The sequence below is a fragment of the Meriones unguiculatus genome, chromosome 5, assembly GCF_030254825.1.
Source record: "Meriones unguiculatus strain TT.TT164.6M chromosome 5, Bangor_MerUng_6.1, whole genome shotgun sequence".
Taxonomy (NCBI): Eukaryota; Metazoa; Chordata; class Mammalia; order Rodentia; family Muridae; genus Meriones; species Meriones unguiculatus.
The window spans coordinates 118,057,027-118,074,540 of NC_083353.1; the positions used below are offsets into that span (position 1 = coordinate 118,057,027).

Below are 17,514 nucleotides of genomic sequence, written 5' to 3' on the forward strand. Positions count from 1 at the left end.
AAAAAAAGGCCTGGAAAAATAAAAGCTGCTACGTGTAAAACCGGTACAGGACTGTCTTTCTTTGACAACATTCATGTTACAAATAAGCAGTGGAGATGAGTGAGATTTCGTTGTAGGAGTGATTGCAGTTCTGGGCTCTGCGGACTTACTGATTTTCATTTCTTTTCAGATTTCCCATCCGGGGAGTGGCAAACCATGCCTACCTCAGCAACAACGGGATCAGCAGTGCCAGGGTCTATGTAGATAAAAGATGGATCTGTAGCAAGCCCAACAGCTATAACCTCCATAGCCAAAATCATTTTTCTAGCCTTTGCCAAGAGATGCTTGTTGGCACTCATATATTTAGTTTAAAGTACAATTAAAGTTAGTGAACCCTACTTTTATTTTTGTGCAGAGAAGTCCTTCTTTTGAGTCTATGAGACCACAAAAATGAGTTCCTAAAGTGTGTGTGTATGTTAGAAAGTGACACACACCTGAGATACCAGCTACTTAAGAAACAGGAGAGACACAGGTTCACAGTGGGAAGCAGAGGATCAAGCTCAGCTGATGTGTGGTTTTACTCTTTAGATAAAATGATGCTCTGACTAGACAGCAACAACCAGGTAAATCTGGAGCCTGTCATGTGGCAGGAGAAAGGAACTCAGCCAAACCCTGCTTTTGTTTGCACTGGACTCAGACAATGGCTGTGGTATAAGCTCTAGCTATGTGAGCCTCACAGCTCATTCCACAGAAGTGCTTATCTAGCAAAACACACCATCAGTGGAGTGGGAAAAGGACATGTGAGGAGATGAGGGAGGGAGAGAAGGCGAGATTGGGAGGGGCCCAGGGTGTGGTTACAGCTGGGATACAAAGTGAGTAACATGTAATAAATAAAAAAAAATTATATTAAAAGACACACATGGCATATACTCTCTTGTAAGTGAATACTAGACATATAATACAGGATAAACCTACAAAAATCTGTACACCTAACGAAGCTGAGCTAAAAGGAGGACCCTGGGTACGATGAGCAATCCTCACCTAGAAAGGCAAATGGGAGGGACATTGGAAAAAGGAGAAAACAGGAAATAGGACAGGAGCCTACCACAGAGGGCCTCTGAAAGATTATACCCAGCGTTGTATCAAAGCAGATACTGAGACTCATAAACAAACTTTGGGCAGAGTGCAGGGAATCTTAGGAGAGAAGGGGGAGATAATAAGACCTGGAGAGGACAGGAGCTTCTCAAGGAGAGTGACAGAACCAAAAAATCTGGTCACAGGGGGCTTTTCTGAGACTGATACTCCTTCCAAGGACCATTCATGGAGATAACCTAGAACCCCTGCTCAGATAAAACCCATGGCAGCTCAGTCTCCAAGTGGGTACCCTAGTAAGGGAAACAGGTACTGTCTCTGACATGAACTCAGTGGCTGGCTCTTTGATCACCTCCCCAAGTAGAGGTGGGCTTACCAGGCCACAGAGGAAGACAATATAGCCAGTCCTGATGAGACCTGATAGGTTAGCGTCAGATAGAAGGGTAGGAGGACCTCCCCACTCATGGACTTGGAGAGGGGCATAGGAGGAGATGAGAGTAGGGGGTAGAGTTGTAGGGGGTAGAGTTGGGAGGGGAGGAGGGAAGGGGTTACAGCTGGCATACAAAGTGAATAAATTGTAATTGATATAAAAAAATAAAAATTTAATTTAAAAATTATATTTAAAAAAATGAGTTCTACAGAAGAAAGCCCAGGCCAGCAGGGGGCACTGGAGGCCTTGTGTGGCCTGTGCAGATCTTTTTGCTAAAGATCATCTGCAGACAGCAGCAGAAAACTGTTTTCAAAGTCCTGACCCCCACCCGAGCCATCTCACATCTGGGTTTATAGAACCTTGATTAAAGTCCTTGCTCTTGACTCTGACACCCGAACCCCAGAGTTAAAGAACATGGGAAGGGAACAGTTGTTTTGATTGACACCTCCAAATAGTCAAGTAGTAACTGATTAAAGCTGTCATAACGAGAGTGACTCTAGGTAAACTGAGCTCTGCCTGTGTGACATCTCCCACTCTGTGGAGATGCACCAGCAGACCATGGGCAGAGGCTGGGACATTGGTGCTAGACTTCCCAGTATGCGGAGCTGCGAGAACCTGGGGCTGCTGGGAAAGTTTCCTGTCATGGCAACAACAATGTACCAGGACAGGGACTTCTCTCTTTCCCGTGTTCCGTAGACCTCTCCGTTTTAATTTTCTCATCATTTCTTTTTCCACACTTCTCTATAGTACACTGTGCACGTACAAACTGTAGGAAGTATGCAGGTAAATATTTTGATGTTTCAGTAGAAAATAAATGAAATCTTTATATTCTTCACTGAGAAAAATTAAAATAAAGTGTTTATTCTGATAACTCTCTTGGATGTCCATTTTTCTAAAAGAAAACTATTGCCTCATTTACATTTTTGTGATCAAAAGAAGAATAAGATTGAATTTACTATATAAAGAGGCATAATAATATTTCTGTTAAAATAAACATTGTCAGATCCTGATCACTCAATGTAAAATTTAATTAATTCAATTGAAGCATATACTGTGTTCAAATAAAATTTCAATTAAAATGATTTTTAAATTAAAATAATTATTTTGTGTGTCTGGATGTTCTGCTCCTATCTGTGTTTGTCCACCATGTGCATACAGTGCCCTTGACAGCAAGAGGGAAGAGTCGGGTCCCCTGGGATGGAGTTACAGATGGCTGCAAGCTGCAGTCTGGGTGCCGGATCAAGCATAGGTCCTCTACAACAGCTATCAATGTTCCTAAACACTGAGCCATCAGAAAATCTCAGTATTCTTACTTGTCAGAAAGAAATACTTGACTGCTTGCTGATCATAACTTTCTATTATATCAACACCAGAGAACAATGCATTTGTGAAATTTTTTTTTAGGAAAAAAATCTCTAGGAAAACCTTTCAGAGAGAAGCAGTACTATACATCAAGAGTTAACAAGAGCAATATCTGCAGCTGTTAAGAGCTGAGTAGGTATGAGCAGGAGGGAGCCAGGGACATACGTACCCATCGCTCTCTAGTTAGGGACATCCTGACCAGGGAGGCCATCAAGGGAGCTACAGCTGTGTCTAGGTTGCTATGTCTCCTGAGGTTTGCAATGCTCCTTTATACTCACACACCCTTGAAGCTCCAGTAGGAGAGTTAGGCACCAGGGAACTTTCCCAGTGACTATACATGCCACCAGTGAATATGCTAATGAGATGGAAGAAAAACTGTGCGGACATCTTGGCTCTGGACAATTTCCTTAATGGAAGATAGAGGAAATTCCCCAGATGGGAACTTACCAATGACATCATAGAGTTGGGACCGTAAGAACCATCTGTAAATTGCACTATGCAGAGTGCAGTGCTCTGCTGCCCACCTCCAGGCCAGCCTGCTCCAACGTTGCTCTGGAGTGTACTGTACATTCCAGCATTACTTTGCCTTGTTAAACAAACTTGTGCTCAAACTCTCTTGGGAGAATTCTTTCTGTGAGAAGATGAGAACACAGGAGAAATCTGTCACCTGGAAACAATGACCCCATCAGAGCTCAAATCTGAGGGGAATATTCTCATAATTGATAATGTGCACACAGCCTCTTAGAATAGTATTGACACCAGCCTTCTGATGCTGCTCAGGGTGAGCTGAGTCCTCCTCCATGGGTCAATTTAGCACATGTGGGTGTTAGATCTGAAATCAAGCGATCAGAAAGATACCTTGGTAGAAATATTTTCACAAGAGACTTACTTTAAGAAGAAAACAAAATAGCTATTTATGTCATTTTTGTTTCAGCAATAACTTCTTATTGGATGGGTTCTTACCGAAATAATCTCAAGAACTCAAGCTATGAAGGTGAAATTTCACCAGGAAGCCATGACTTACTGTATCTCAACAGGCTGAAAACATCAGGTCTGATTAAGATTATTACAGCTGTGCATACCCACTTATGAAATCCGGGTCAATATTTATTATGACAGGAATCCTCCACAAAAGTCAGGGTTAGGTACTCAAACCCCACCCTCTGCCAACTGCCAAACAAGAGTTGACACTTTGAGGAGGATATGAAGGAAAGGAAAGCTGCTTACCATGGTGGGAATGAAAACTAATACATGTGTCATGAAAAACAATAATAAGATTGGGAGAGGACAGGAACCCCACAAGGAGAGCAACAGAAAAAGAAAATTTGGACACAAGGGTCTTCCCAGAGACTCATACTCCAACCAAGTACCATGCATGGAGATAACCTAGAACCCCTGCACAGATGTAGTCCATGGCAGTTTAGTGTCCAAGTGGGTTAGATAGTAATGGGAAGAGGGACTGCCTCTGTCATAATCTGAGTGGCCTGCTCTTTGATCACCTCCCCCTGAGTGGGGAAGCAGCCTTACCAGGCCACAGAAGATGACAATGCAGCCATTCCTGATGTGATCTGATAGACTAAGATCAGAAGGAAGGAGAGGAGGACCTCCCCTATCAGTGGACTTGGGGGGGAGACATGCATGAAGAAGGGGGAAGGAGTCTGGGACCAGGAGGGGAGGAAGGAGGGGCTTATGGGGGATTCAAAGTGAATAAACTGTAATTAATAAAATAATAAAAAAAGAAAATAAAAAGAAAAACAGTATGAGGTTCATTCATGTCTTCAAAAATTAAAAAAAACATCTGTTTCACTAGCAAACAATCTCACTCTCTCCATCTCTCATATGTCCTCAAGCATGGTTTTCTTCTTCTCAGTGGTCTCTTCGTTGTGTTTCTCTTCATCTTCAGGTAAAGGATTCCTTTATAGATCTTCTAGGGAGCTTTCTTGGTGGCTGAGATTTGTTTAGCCTGTTTTCATTCTACATCTTTACATCCATCAGGAACAATTTCAGGATTAATGCATTAAATGTAATATATAATTACTCCTCCCTTATTTCTTTGGGTCTTAAGGGTAGTTTTGAATAAATTAGTTCAATAGGATACATTTTAAAAACAGCAACCAAGAAGTGCAATTGTATATACAGTGGAAAAACCTCAAACAACATCTTTGTTTATTTTTGCCTATTTCTTTCACCAATGTAACACTGGCTGATTGGTGAGGCTTCCCTTCTTGTTGGTGTTAACATTTCCTACTGCTCTCACCAACTTACATTGAAACCCTTCCTCTAGGACCTTTTCCCTTTGGGTGAGATAGATCTCTACCAGCACAGTCTCTCTTTCTCTTGCATGGTGACTAAGAGTTGCTTCCAGTGAACCTACACTTATATACATTAACTTGCCTTGCATGAGGGACACTCCACCATCCTCATTTCAGCCTCACCACCAAACCCTAGCTCTCCATTTTGTAATTAAACAAGAGGAATATTATTTTGTGCAGGAAATTCAATTGTCCTGCCCTCAGGGGCCTTCTGGGTTCTGAGAAGGTCCTATGTCACCATCAGCATCCTATGTCATCACCTGGGCCAGGTGCTTCAGATATATAACCCATCTGCCAATCCCACCTTTCTCTCCCACCAATCCCCATCTCTTTCTGCTTCAATGCTTGCTTCTTTTCCCTTTGTCCTCAAGAACAGAGGCAGTGGCCAATGACCCCTGGGTCAAGAAAGACTCACAGGCCTCAAAGGAACACTGATATCTTCAATGGCCTCAAAGGCTACTGTAGCATTCCCTGCTCAAGACATCAAAAGTCATTCATTTAAGTGATGGGCTAACACTGATGAATTCCTACAATGTATTTCTGCCTTGAAAACCTAGGGCCACAATTCCAAAGCTGTTCAGAAGTCATGCTTAGTGTCAGCTACACCTCCTACACAGCAGGCAGGAAGGCAGCTTGCTTAGAAGATAAGAAAACCAGAGCTCTTCCTGGCTTCTGAACTGTGGCCAGGAAGGAACCAAGAGGTTTCATGTTTCAAGGAGAATTGAAACTGTCCACCATTGGGACCTTTGCTTCTATAGCTGCTTGGCCCATGTAATGGGTATTCTTGGCTGTCCACTTGACTACATTTGGATTTAAGTAAAACCCTAAAATAGAGAATTCATCTGTGAAGTGTTTTTGCTTAATTTGAAGTAGGATAATCCAATTCTAATATGGATCACTGAGGTAGAAAGGCATGGCTTCTTTAGGTCTGTAGATTTTAGTATGGCTGTCTTATATTATACAGCTAATATCTGCTTATAAGTGAGTGTATAACATGTCTATCTTTCTGTTTCTGTGTTACCACACTCAGGATGATCTTTAAGTTCCTGAACAGAACACCAACAGCTCAGGCTCTAAGGTCAACAATTAATAAATGGGACCTCCTGAAACTAAAATGCTTCTGTAAAGCAAAGGACAATGTCAACAGAACAAAATGACAGCCTACAGATCTTCATCCACCTTACATCTGATAGAAAGTTCCTGTTCAGAATATATAAAGAACTCAAGAAATTAGACACCAACAAACCAAATAATCCATTTGAAAAAGGGAGTACAGAGTTAAGCAGAGAATTCTCAACAGCGGAATATCGAATGGCAGAGAAACACATAAAGAAATGCTCAACATCCTTAGTCATCAGTGAAATGAAAATCAAAACGACTCTAAGATTCCATCTTACACCCATCAGAATGGTTAAGATCAAAAACTCAAGTGACAACATGCTGAGAAGCATGTTAAAGGAGGAACCCTCCTCCACTGATAGTAGGAATACAAACCTGTACAACCACTTTGGAAATTCATCTGGATCTAGTGCTTTCTCCAAAAATTGAGAAGAGTACTACCTCAGGATCAAGCTATACCACTCCTGGGAATATACCCCAAAGATGCCACACCATTAAACAAGGACATTTGCTCAGCTTTGTTCATAGCAGCTCTATTTGTAATAGCCAGAATCTAGAAACAGCCTAGATGTCCCTCAATGGAGGAACGGATACAGAAATTGAGGCACATTTATGCAATGGAATGCTACTCTGCTATTAAAAACAAGGTAGCCATGAAATTTGCAGGCAAATGGATACATGTTGTTTCCCCAAGGCTTGCTCAGCTCTACCAATAAAAGAAAAGAGAGGGAGAGGAAAAGGCTAGAGAGATGGCTCAGTAGTTAGGAGTACTTGTTCTTGCAAAAGACCTGGGTTCCATTTCCAGCACCCACATGACCACTCACATCAGTCTTTAACTCCAGTTCCATACACACACACACACACACACACACACACACACACACACACACACATTTATACAAACAATAAGCACATATCAAATAGATATAAACGTAGTCTTTTTTGTTTTGTTTCTTTACTTTATATGTCAATCACAGCTTCCCCTCTCTCTTTTCCTACCAGTCCACTTCCATCACCCATCTATCTCCTTTTCCCCTCCCAACTCCCTCTCCCCTCTCCTCCTTTTCCCCACCTCATCTTTTTTTTTCTCAGAGACCAGGAGGTCTACCATGGATACATGCCCCCACCCCCTGTTGGCAAATCAAACAGTTATAAAACAAAACGGAGAGAAAGAGATAAAAAGATCAGGAGATGCTTTGTAGCCTGTTATTTTTGTAGTCCTTTTTGGGACTCATCAGTTCAGTGTATTTAACTGTATAAAGATTTTAAATACTTTCTTTTTAGGACCCAATAACATGCATGCTAGTGCAAAATTAAGTATTGAGTACTTAAGGAGTTTAACTCCAATTTGATGTGAAATAAATCCAATAAAATGGTGAAATTAACCATTCTGATGGGTGTAAGGTGAAATCTTGGGGTTGTTTTGATTTGCATTTCCCTGATGACTAAGGATTTTGAGCATTTCTTGAATAAGTGTTTCTCTGCCATTTGATATTCCTCTGCTGAGAATTCTGTGCTTAACTCTGTACCACGTTTTTTAATTGGATTATTTGGATTCCTTCTCTCATCTCATGGGATTGGGAAAGGATGAGGGAGGGGAGTACAGCCGGGTGCATAAAGTTTATACAAGGTGTATAAACTGTAATTAATATAAAAATAAAAATTTAATAAATAATGAAATATAAAAAACATAGAAAATAAACTGTGATTTATAAATAAATAAATAAATGTGGTGAAATTAAAATGGTATTTGTTTATAAAATAGATTGTACTTAGAACAGTATAATTATACAATTATACTTATAACTGTAAAACTGGAAGTAAAAACATTAAAAAATGAAGAAAATTTTGCCAGGGTCTCTTAAGTTTTAAAGAGCATAAATTAAATTTTAGTTTCAAATACATTTTAAATTTCAAATTCATTTAAATTTTAAATTTTCTGTGTGTTGATATAAATTTTGAAAGGAACGTACAATATGTTTCCCAAATTATCAGATGCTACAGATTCCTATCTTTCCTATCATTATGGGAGCTTTCCCATACTTCACTTCTCACTTGTGAACCTGTGACTCTCCTGTTTCAACCTGCAAGTAGCTCACCTTACAGGTATCTGTCACCATATAACAACCACACACACTTTTGGGAACTCATTTCTGTGGTCTCATAGACTCAAAAGAAGGACTTCTCTGCATAAAAGTAAAAGTGGGGTTCACTAACATTAATTGTTCTTTACACTTAAGGTCTGAGTGCCGACATCTATGTTAGACTCAACCATGTTCTTCTAATCCCCTGTATGTACACTTCTTCAAGATGGTTTTCATTTGGGATGTCAAGAATATTCTAAGTTCCTTTTGATAGCAATGTGGGAAGATGTGGGAAAGAGAAGCAACTGTAGATGACAGGCTAAAAGCATGTTTTGGCAAAGGCTAGAAAGGAGAAAAAGAATTTTAGCACTGGAGGGTATAGCTGTTGGGTTTGCTACAGATCCATCTTCGATCTGCATAGACCCTGGCACTGCTGATCCCATTGTTGTTCAGGTAGGCATGGTTTTCCTTTCCCCGGATGGGAAACCTGAAAAGAAACCAAAAGCAGTAAGTCTGCAGAGCCCAGAACTGCATTCACTCCTGCAACAAAATCTCACCCATCTCCCTGCTTATTTGTAACATGAATGTTGTCAAAGAAAGACAGTCCTGTGCCAGTTTTGCACCTGGCAGCTTTAGTATTTCCAGGCTTTCTTATAAACACCACACCTTTGTCATTCATTCATGATGAATCCTTTAACATGTGTACAAAGCAGTTGACTGGTGCTTGCTGACATGTTCAGATGAAGTGCAGGCATGGTGGCCTCAGGGAGAGGGATTTTTAGTTCTGCTTTGAAGCATTTTATATAGTAGGAAACCCATTTATTAAATTGCTGAAATGGTTTTAATAATGGACATGACTGGGTCTGTGATTTACAATTCTAGTAAAACAATGTGCTCTAATCCAAGAACTATCCCCTGTGCCAACGGATAACAAGACTTTAGGGGTGGTTTTCCAATGCCCTTGGAGTCTCTGCTTTTGTGGACAGGTATGGCTGTACAATGACTGATGAGTCTTGGCTAGCAGTTCTACAGTCTTTCGAGGGTTTCAGAGCCCTCACTGCCCATCTGAGGTTCTGTCTACATCCCACACAGGGCATTTATCATCAACAAAAAGTTTTAAGTTGGTAAAGAAGCAGACAGTACCTCCCCCAGATGCCACCATCATTTGAGTAAAATCACACTAAGTAAAGGTTTTGGAAATGATGGCCAATAATACATGGGAGAATCTCCAAAGGATTTAAGTTTGTGGGGATGTGGAGTTGGCTGGGGATTGACTCCTGTCTGTAGCACACACCCTCCCTCCCAGGCACACCTGCAACCCAAGAGTTTATTATTCTTCCTCTCCAGTACAGCTGGCCTCACGTTAAGCAGCCATTCATCTCTCAGAGCCACAACTCACATGTGATCACAGCACATGAACACGGTAGAAGGAAAAGCATCTGCAAACATACGTGCTGTTATACTCAGTGTTGTCTGTCCATCTCCAAGGGAGTTGTGGTGACTCTCTGTGCAAACCGATCCAGTAGTCCAAAGTCCCCTTGTATCTCCTTAGGAAACCCTGTCATGAAACACAGAAAGCAAATACATGTGTGTCTCTGTTTCAGATGATCCTTGAGGCTCTCCACTCCACAGCTTCCTCTAGAGATGTCAGGAGGGTGTAACTGAGGGTCACAGAGGTGTAACAGCCTCCAGCTCTCAGTGGACCCAGTTGACATCTGTAATTCTAAAGTACCTCATTTCTATTAAAGTACCAAATTTAATGACACACCCCAGTGTGGCTGGCATGGTTCCTGGCTAAGCCACCCCTTGCTGTTCTTAAGAGTTGTCACCTTAAGTATACAACATGTGCCAGCTTGGAGAAAAACACTCATGACCACCAGGTATCTGGGTAAAATGGCACCTCTGACCTCTCAGACTAACTGTGAGCACGACATGCAGTAATGTTTCTTCAACGTCTCAGAGCTTCATCCAGATGTGTGTGACCATCACAAAAGCACACACTCACATGTTCCCCATGTCTCCACCTGATTGAGGTGAGAAACTTCCTCATGCTTCATCTTTACACTCCCTATCTCTAGGCAATATATAGTCAACAGAACAAAGAAACAACCCAATCCCTGATCATTACCAGCTCCTCCAGGTTGTCAAATCGAGGAAGTTGGGCCTCTTGTGCCACACAGGAGGTCTGGCTGAAGGTCCAGTTACTTGTGGATTCAGAAAAATGAAAACATTTGTTTCCAAATCCAATCCAGTGTCATGGGCAAGCAGCATAGGTGTTTTTCACTGGTGTCTGTTCATTCTTTCTTACTAAAATTTAGAAAACACAATGCATTATTACAAGCATGTGTTGTCTCTTTTTGGCCTCCCCTCCTGTGCTCACATGTGAGGTGTGAATTTGATTGTAGCTTTCCCAATTGATCTGTAGGAGTCCTCTCCTGAACACAATGGGCCTTTATCTAAAGGTCTCCCTCCCTGGGTCTGAGTCCCATTCCCTCTCAGGTGCTCACTGACAGCAGGGCTCCCTGGAAGTGTATTGATTTCTATAACATCTTCACTTTTGTGCTTTGGATGATCGTTTCCTACAGTGGGGGTTGCTACAGCAACAAGCACTCTGTATGGACACCTACTTTGACAGTCGGCCTGATGATCGAGATAGCAGCAAGAACTGTTGGGAAGGTAGCATACACAGTGTGGACATGTTGCTCTAAAGGATGGTTCACGTGCCTAAGAGGACAGTGTGAGACTTTATCACACTATTCTGAACACTGTGGTACTAACATCCTAAAAATTGATTACTTCAGGAACTGTCCATTTAATATGCTGAAAACACAATTGAACATGGTCACTAAAACCATGGGTAATGGGGAGAGCCACTGTGTCTTCCTGGCCATATTACTCCTCTTTGTCCTCACACTTCCTTGAGGTTCCTCTTTTGGGTATTGCTCTCCTTGTTCTCTGCCTTAGACAGTTACCCCGGGTGGACATATGTCTCCTGCATCTCTGCCTAGAGCTTGATGATGTCATCTTCCCAGGGATGCTGAGCCTGGCCTCCTATGCACACCACAGCCTGTGCTGTTCCTTCACTGCAGCTTCCTGCTGGAGCCTGAGTTCCCAGAGAACAGGAAGTTCCAGTGTGTTTTCTCAAGCCCTTCCCATAGTGCCTGGCTCACAGTAGTCAGTAAGTATTTACTGAGGTTGTCAATGTGGATAGAATATTACAGAATTTGGAAAATAAGTCACTTACCTGCCAAAGCAACAGAAAGCACAATTACTGCTACAGTGAGGACTGTGATCACTACATAGCTGATGTAAAGCATAGCAGGAGACTCAAGGGAGGCAATTCTGAGACATTTTCCTTGGAGCTTTTTACCTGAAAATATCAACATGAGAACATCAATCTCAGGAACCTTTTGTAGAAAAAGATAATTTTACCCAGAATCACTGTAGATTTGGATTTCACTCCCTAGTGTAAACCCCCTTCACCAATGGTCTCAGTCTGAAAATGATGACTTTGGCTCCGAGAAGACTAGAGGAAAGGGAAACGGAATTTTTGTCACAGAGTCTTCCAGTTGTTGAACTAAGGGCCAGTCAAAGAGCAAGAAACAGAACGAGTGAAGCTCAGGTTGAACAGAGATATCAATAAGGTTATATATAGATTTCGTTCCATAAGAACAGACCTGGTTAGGACATAGGGTACATAACAATAAAAGTATAAAAGCAACCTGCCAGGTGTGGTAGCACAGGACTGTGGTTCCAGTACATTGGTAGTAGAGGTAGGAGAGTCAGGAGTTCAAGACCAGTTTTGGCTAAAATTGAGTAAGACTGAGATGAACTAAATTAGACTTCATTCTTTCAACCTGTCTGTGTATCTAACTAACTAACAACTAATTGACTAACTAATCCAACAACCAACTAACTCTTAGGGGACCAACCAACCCACTAACTCTTATGAACAAAGTACATGGAGTTCAACATATTAACAGAATAAGAAAATTAAAAACAGCATTTCAATAAAATCAGCAAAATCATGTGCAAAATGCAATGTAAATTCAAAGTAGCATTTATCAACACATTCGGAATTAAAGCAACTTCCTTATCCTATCAAAAAGTTTTTTGCTGGGTAGTTATATGTCAACTTGACAAATGCTAAAGTCATCTGAGACAAGAGAACTCAAACAAGAGAACATCTCCTGTGGGTGTGGTAGCAGAAGCCTTTATTCTCAGCACTGTGGAGGCAGAGGCAGAAGAATCTCTGTGAGTTCAAGGACAGCCTGGTCTAGAAAGTGTGTCCAGGATGATGCATGGGCTCTGTTACACAGGGAAATCCTGTGGTTTCCAATTTTTGTTTTTAATGTTTCTTTCTTTCTTTCTTTCTTTCTTTCTTTCTTTCTTTCTTTCTTTCTTTCTTTCTTTCCTTCCTTCCTTCCTTCCTTCCTTCCTCCTTCCTTCCTTCCTTCCTTCCTTCCTTCCTTCCTTCCTTCCTTTCTTCCTTCCTTCCTTCCTTCCTTCCTTCCTTCCTTCCTTCCTTCCTTCTTTCGTTCTTTCCTTCCCTTCTTCCTTCCCATACTGGTCTTAGCCCCATCCCTCCTCACTTCCCAGTCCCACCAGCCCTTCCTTTTCCCCATCCCTTGCCCCTATTCCTCAGCAAAGGGGAGCCCCCTTCCCATCCACCCCAGCTCCTCAAGTCATATCAGTGCTGAGTGTGCCTACCTCCCAGAGGGGAAGTAATTGAAAAGAGAGTCCATGTCAGAGAGAGACCATTCTCCCCTTATTAGGGGACCGACATGAGACCTGAACTGCTCACCAGCTACATCTTTGTAGGGGGCCTAGGTCCAGTCCATGCAAGGTCCTTGGTTGGTGTTTCAGTCTCAGCAGGTCCTTCCTGGCCCTGGTTAGTTGGCTCTGTTGGTCTTTTTGTGAAGTTCCTATCACTTCTAGGTCATATTCTCCTTTCCCCTACATTTTCCTAATTAGTGAAGGGCCAGCCCATCGTGGATGGTGCTATCCCTGAGCTGGTGGTCTTAGGTTCTAAAGGAATGCAGGCTGACAAAGCCACAAGTAAGTAGCACCCCTCCATAGCCTATATCAGTTTCTGCCTCCAGCTTCCTGCCCTGTTCCTGTCCTGACTTCCTTCAGCCATAAAGAGGGATATGGAAATAAACATCAAATAAACCATTTGGTCCCTAAATTGCTTGGGTCATAGTGTTTTCTCCCAGTGATAGAAATCCTAATTAAGACATGTGTCTATGATACACCAACAGAAACATCCCACTACAGCCAGCATGAATGTTTTCCCCAGTAACACAGAACAAGGTCAAGGTGTCTGCTCACTGTTCTAGTGTGACTCTAAAGTCCTATCCAGCACAATAGGGCAGGAATAACAAATAACAGTCAAGCCTCATAAAGATAAAGGAGTGCATGGATATATCTACATATAAATTTCTATTAAAAAGACTCAAAAATAATGAATGATATTACAGTGCTGTGGGAAAACATGTCAACATACAAAATGACTTTGATTTTTATATAGGAATAATTGTCAAATGCAAACAAATATAGTATGTTCACAATCAGTTTCTAGAAGAACAACAAGTGCTTTAACCTCTTAGCTATTTCTTCAGTTCCTACCATGGGGTTTTTAAAACCATCAGTACATTTTAGGTACAATTTCTTGAGGGAGAGAGAGAGAGAGAGAGAGCCCTTTTTAGGGACAAGAGCAGAGTGTTCATTATACTAAATCCAATTTATTTTTCTTTGTGTTGGTAAACAATATACCACATCTTTTGGATTTTGGGTCCACAGAAACTTTGTAACACTTTTTCTTTTCTTTTCTTTTCTTTTTATCTCATCTGTATTTACCTTTTTTTTTTTTCGTTGCAAAAGCAAGAGGTTTATTAACCATTGTACAACGGGGTCCTTTTAAAGCAGAATGTGGTTGGGCACTATTTCCATTCACAAGCCTTGCTGAATTACAAGACCTAGGGAAGAAGCTTAGGGATTGTTCTCAGTACTTTGAAAAACAAGCCATAAGGGGAATTCTTGTCAAGTTGTTTTTAACTTGTGTTCTTCTAAGACTAGTACATGCAGAATTAAAACCACAGGGGACTAAAAAAAATTGTAAGATGAAACTTAAGCCATCTTAATTTTTGTCCTTTCTAAACATGTATATCTCAGAACACTTAAAGTGACAAATGATTTGGTCTAAGGAATCCAGCTCAACAGCGAAACACTTCAGACCACAAAGTTAACAGTAAGTTACATTATGTCTTAAACATTCTATCAACCTGTGGAATCAAACCTAAAGTATCACAGTATCACAAGTAGAAAGAAATTGTATCTTACCTTAGTTTTCATGCCATAGATGCTTTAAATGTTAACAAAAATAAACCAAAACCCTGGAAAATATATTATCAGAAGGAATGAGGGTCAGTGTAAACACATAGTTCTTCTGGTGAGGCTTAGTCTGCTTCTTCCATGCGGGATGTGTCTTCTTCCAGGGGTGGCATTTCTTCAGTTACAACAGCACTGCTGTCATCCACAGTAGGACCATCCTCCCCGACACCTAGACCAAGCTTCATCATCCTGTAGATCCTGTTAGTGTGTGTCTGGGGATTTTCCAGACTGAAGCCAGAAGACAGGAGTGCAGTTTCATATAGCAAGATGACCACACCCTTCACAGACTTGTCATTCTTGTCAGCCTCTGCCTTTTGCCTTAAGGTTTCAATAATGGAGTGATCAGGGTTGATCTCCAGATGTTTCTTTGCTGCCGTGTAACCATTGTTGAGTTGTCTCGGAGGGCCTGAGCTTTCATGATTCACTCCATGTTTGCTGTCTGGCCATATGTGCTTGTGACCATACAGCGTGGGGATGTCACCAATCGGTTTGACACAACCACCTTTTCAACCTTTTTCTCCAAAATGTCCTTCATAATTTTGCAGAGGTTTTCAAACTTTGTCATTTTTTCTTCTTGTTTATTTTTCTCCTCTTCGTCTTCTGGAAGTTTTAGTCCTGGTTTGGTAACTGATACCAACGTCTTGCCCTCAAACACTTTTTCTCTGTAGTTGTACTTTAAACAAAGATGTCCTCTGAATTCAGTAATCAAATTCCATGGCTCTCTTTTTCAGTCAGGTAACATGCAAAATTTTCTTTAAATATTCCCACCACAAAAACACCCATGTGGGTGTTTCACTTCTGAAAGTTTATTTATTTATTTGTTTATTTATTTATTTATTTGCATATGTGGCCTTTAGTGTGTTATGGAAAATCCCAAGCATATACAGAAACAGAATGATAAATTCTCACCTCAGGCTAACTTCTCTCACAGAAATATAGTGTGTATATGAAACTGTGCAGCAAATAAAAGTGGTTTCAGCTATGAGAATAATTGGCTAAACTGAAAAAACATCTACATTCCTCTCTACCTTGTTTTTTGTTGTTGTTGTTAAGTATGAACACTGTATTTAAGGAAAGCCAATATTCTTTCACTAAACCAAATAGGGGAGCAAAGAAAAATTAAAGTAATGGAAGAAGGTAGAGAAAATAAAAATAAAAGAATAAAGCAGACAGTTTTCAAATACAGAAGACAGTTTCCTTTCTGAAGACTGAAACATAAATTCCACAGGATCCTTTGTTTCAATAATGTACCACAACATAGATGTGCCAGAGGAGCCCCTGGTTGGGGGAGGGGGTTCAGCCAGCCCCCCAAGGCACCTCACCTCCCTCCTTTCTTTTGAATCACAGTGGATCTGAGAACTATGAGTCCCAGCACCATAGATGACATCCCCAGCTGTGCACATTGAAAGTTGTGCCGTTAGAGTTTCCTTCACTCTGGGACATAAGAAGCATGTTCTGTAGCAACTTCCTGTATTTCACTAGAGTGAAGCAGCAAGCTAAACACACACCCACACCAAACACAGAGTAAAGAAAAGAATGAAAAACAAAACGAAGACTAAATCAACCAACCAAACCAAAAACAAAGCTGTGGCTTGGGCTCTTAGAATAAATTTATTGTTTGTTTCTCCTGCCCAGAAACACTTGAGCATTTTATACTCTGTTAGAGAAACTAGTATAACAGAGGCCTTCAATCGTGACCACTTCAAAGTGACCCACCATGACAGGCTAACAGGCAAGAGGGTCAGCTCCTATGTGTTCCTGGTGAATCTCCCCTCTGTCCTTTTAGTTTGGTTCAATCACATTGAAATACTTACCCATGTCTACCTCTTGCAGGCAGTCTGGAGTAGCGGGCTCTGTCTTCAGCATGCCCTTGGACGCCTCTTCAGTCTTTGCAGCACCCATCTGTGAGCCAAGAGGAAGTCACTCACTGAATTCAGGAAGAGGTTTGAAACTTGAAAGCCTGGAGAGGGAGAAAAGCCTTGTGTTCTCTATGTGCTTCCTACTATGCACTTTACCAACCCAGCCCAGTCAGGTGATTCCTCAATCACTCCTTATCAGTCCTTAGCAAGTCACCTCTCAGCACATAGCTTTCTGTTTGGCAGAGAAACAGAATTACAAAGTAGGAGGTTATGTCAAGAAATGAAGTGAACTTTAAATAAAATATATGAAACTGATGAATGCTTTAGAATTTGAAAATGTTCCATACTTATCACTGATTCTTTAAGAAAAATACTGCTTTGATGAAAGTTGCTGTTATTACTTGGAGGAAGTGTTTATTTTACAACAGGGTCTCACTCAATAGCTCTGGCTAGCCTCAGTTATCACTGTGTAGACCAGGATGGACTCAGATCACAGATATATGCTTGGCTCTGTCTCATAAGTCCTTATATTACAAATTCAAGCCACCACACTCAGCACATGTGTGCTAATTTTAGAACAATTTTACTCATAGATTATCTAGATTTGGCTATTTGAATAATATTCAATACTTATATTTCAGGGATCTGCTGAAATGCAGATAAAGGCAACACACAGCTACAGAGCTATGACCCATCCAGGGACCAGCTACTCCATTCCTCAGTGTGTGCTCCACAGAGGGCAGAAACAGATTCGTATGAGAGGTCTCATTGCATTATGATTTGCAATAAATAAATTGGAAGGATACAACATTCATGTCAGCATTTCAGCATTTAGCTAAGGACCTAAGTACAACAGATAAACAGGAAATAGCACACAGTGCATA

The 17,514-nt window shown here is 41.1% G+C and overlaps 1 protein-coding gene and 1 pseudogene across 1 annotated transcript in view; one reads left to right on the forward strand and one right to left on the reverse strand.

Moving 5' to 3' along the window:
* Nucleotides 1-819, forward strand: part of LOC110539594 (C-type lectin domain family 2 member D11-like) — a 25,545-nt gene extending 24,726 nt beyond the window's left edge. Inside the window, exon 6 of the mRNA XM_021626446.2 lies at nt 170-819. Within this exon, the coding sequence (XP_021482121.2) occupies nt 170-362 (193 nt within the window). The 3' untranslated portion in view covers nt 363-819. The remainder of the gene's footprint in view (nt 1-169) is intronic.
* LOC132654310 (C-type lectin domain family 2 member D11-like) lies at nt 107-16,733 on the reverse strand (annotated as a pseudogene).
* Between the last annotated feature and the right edge of the window lie 781 nt (nt 16,734-17,514).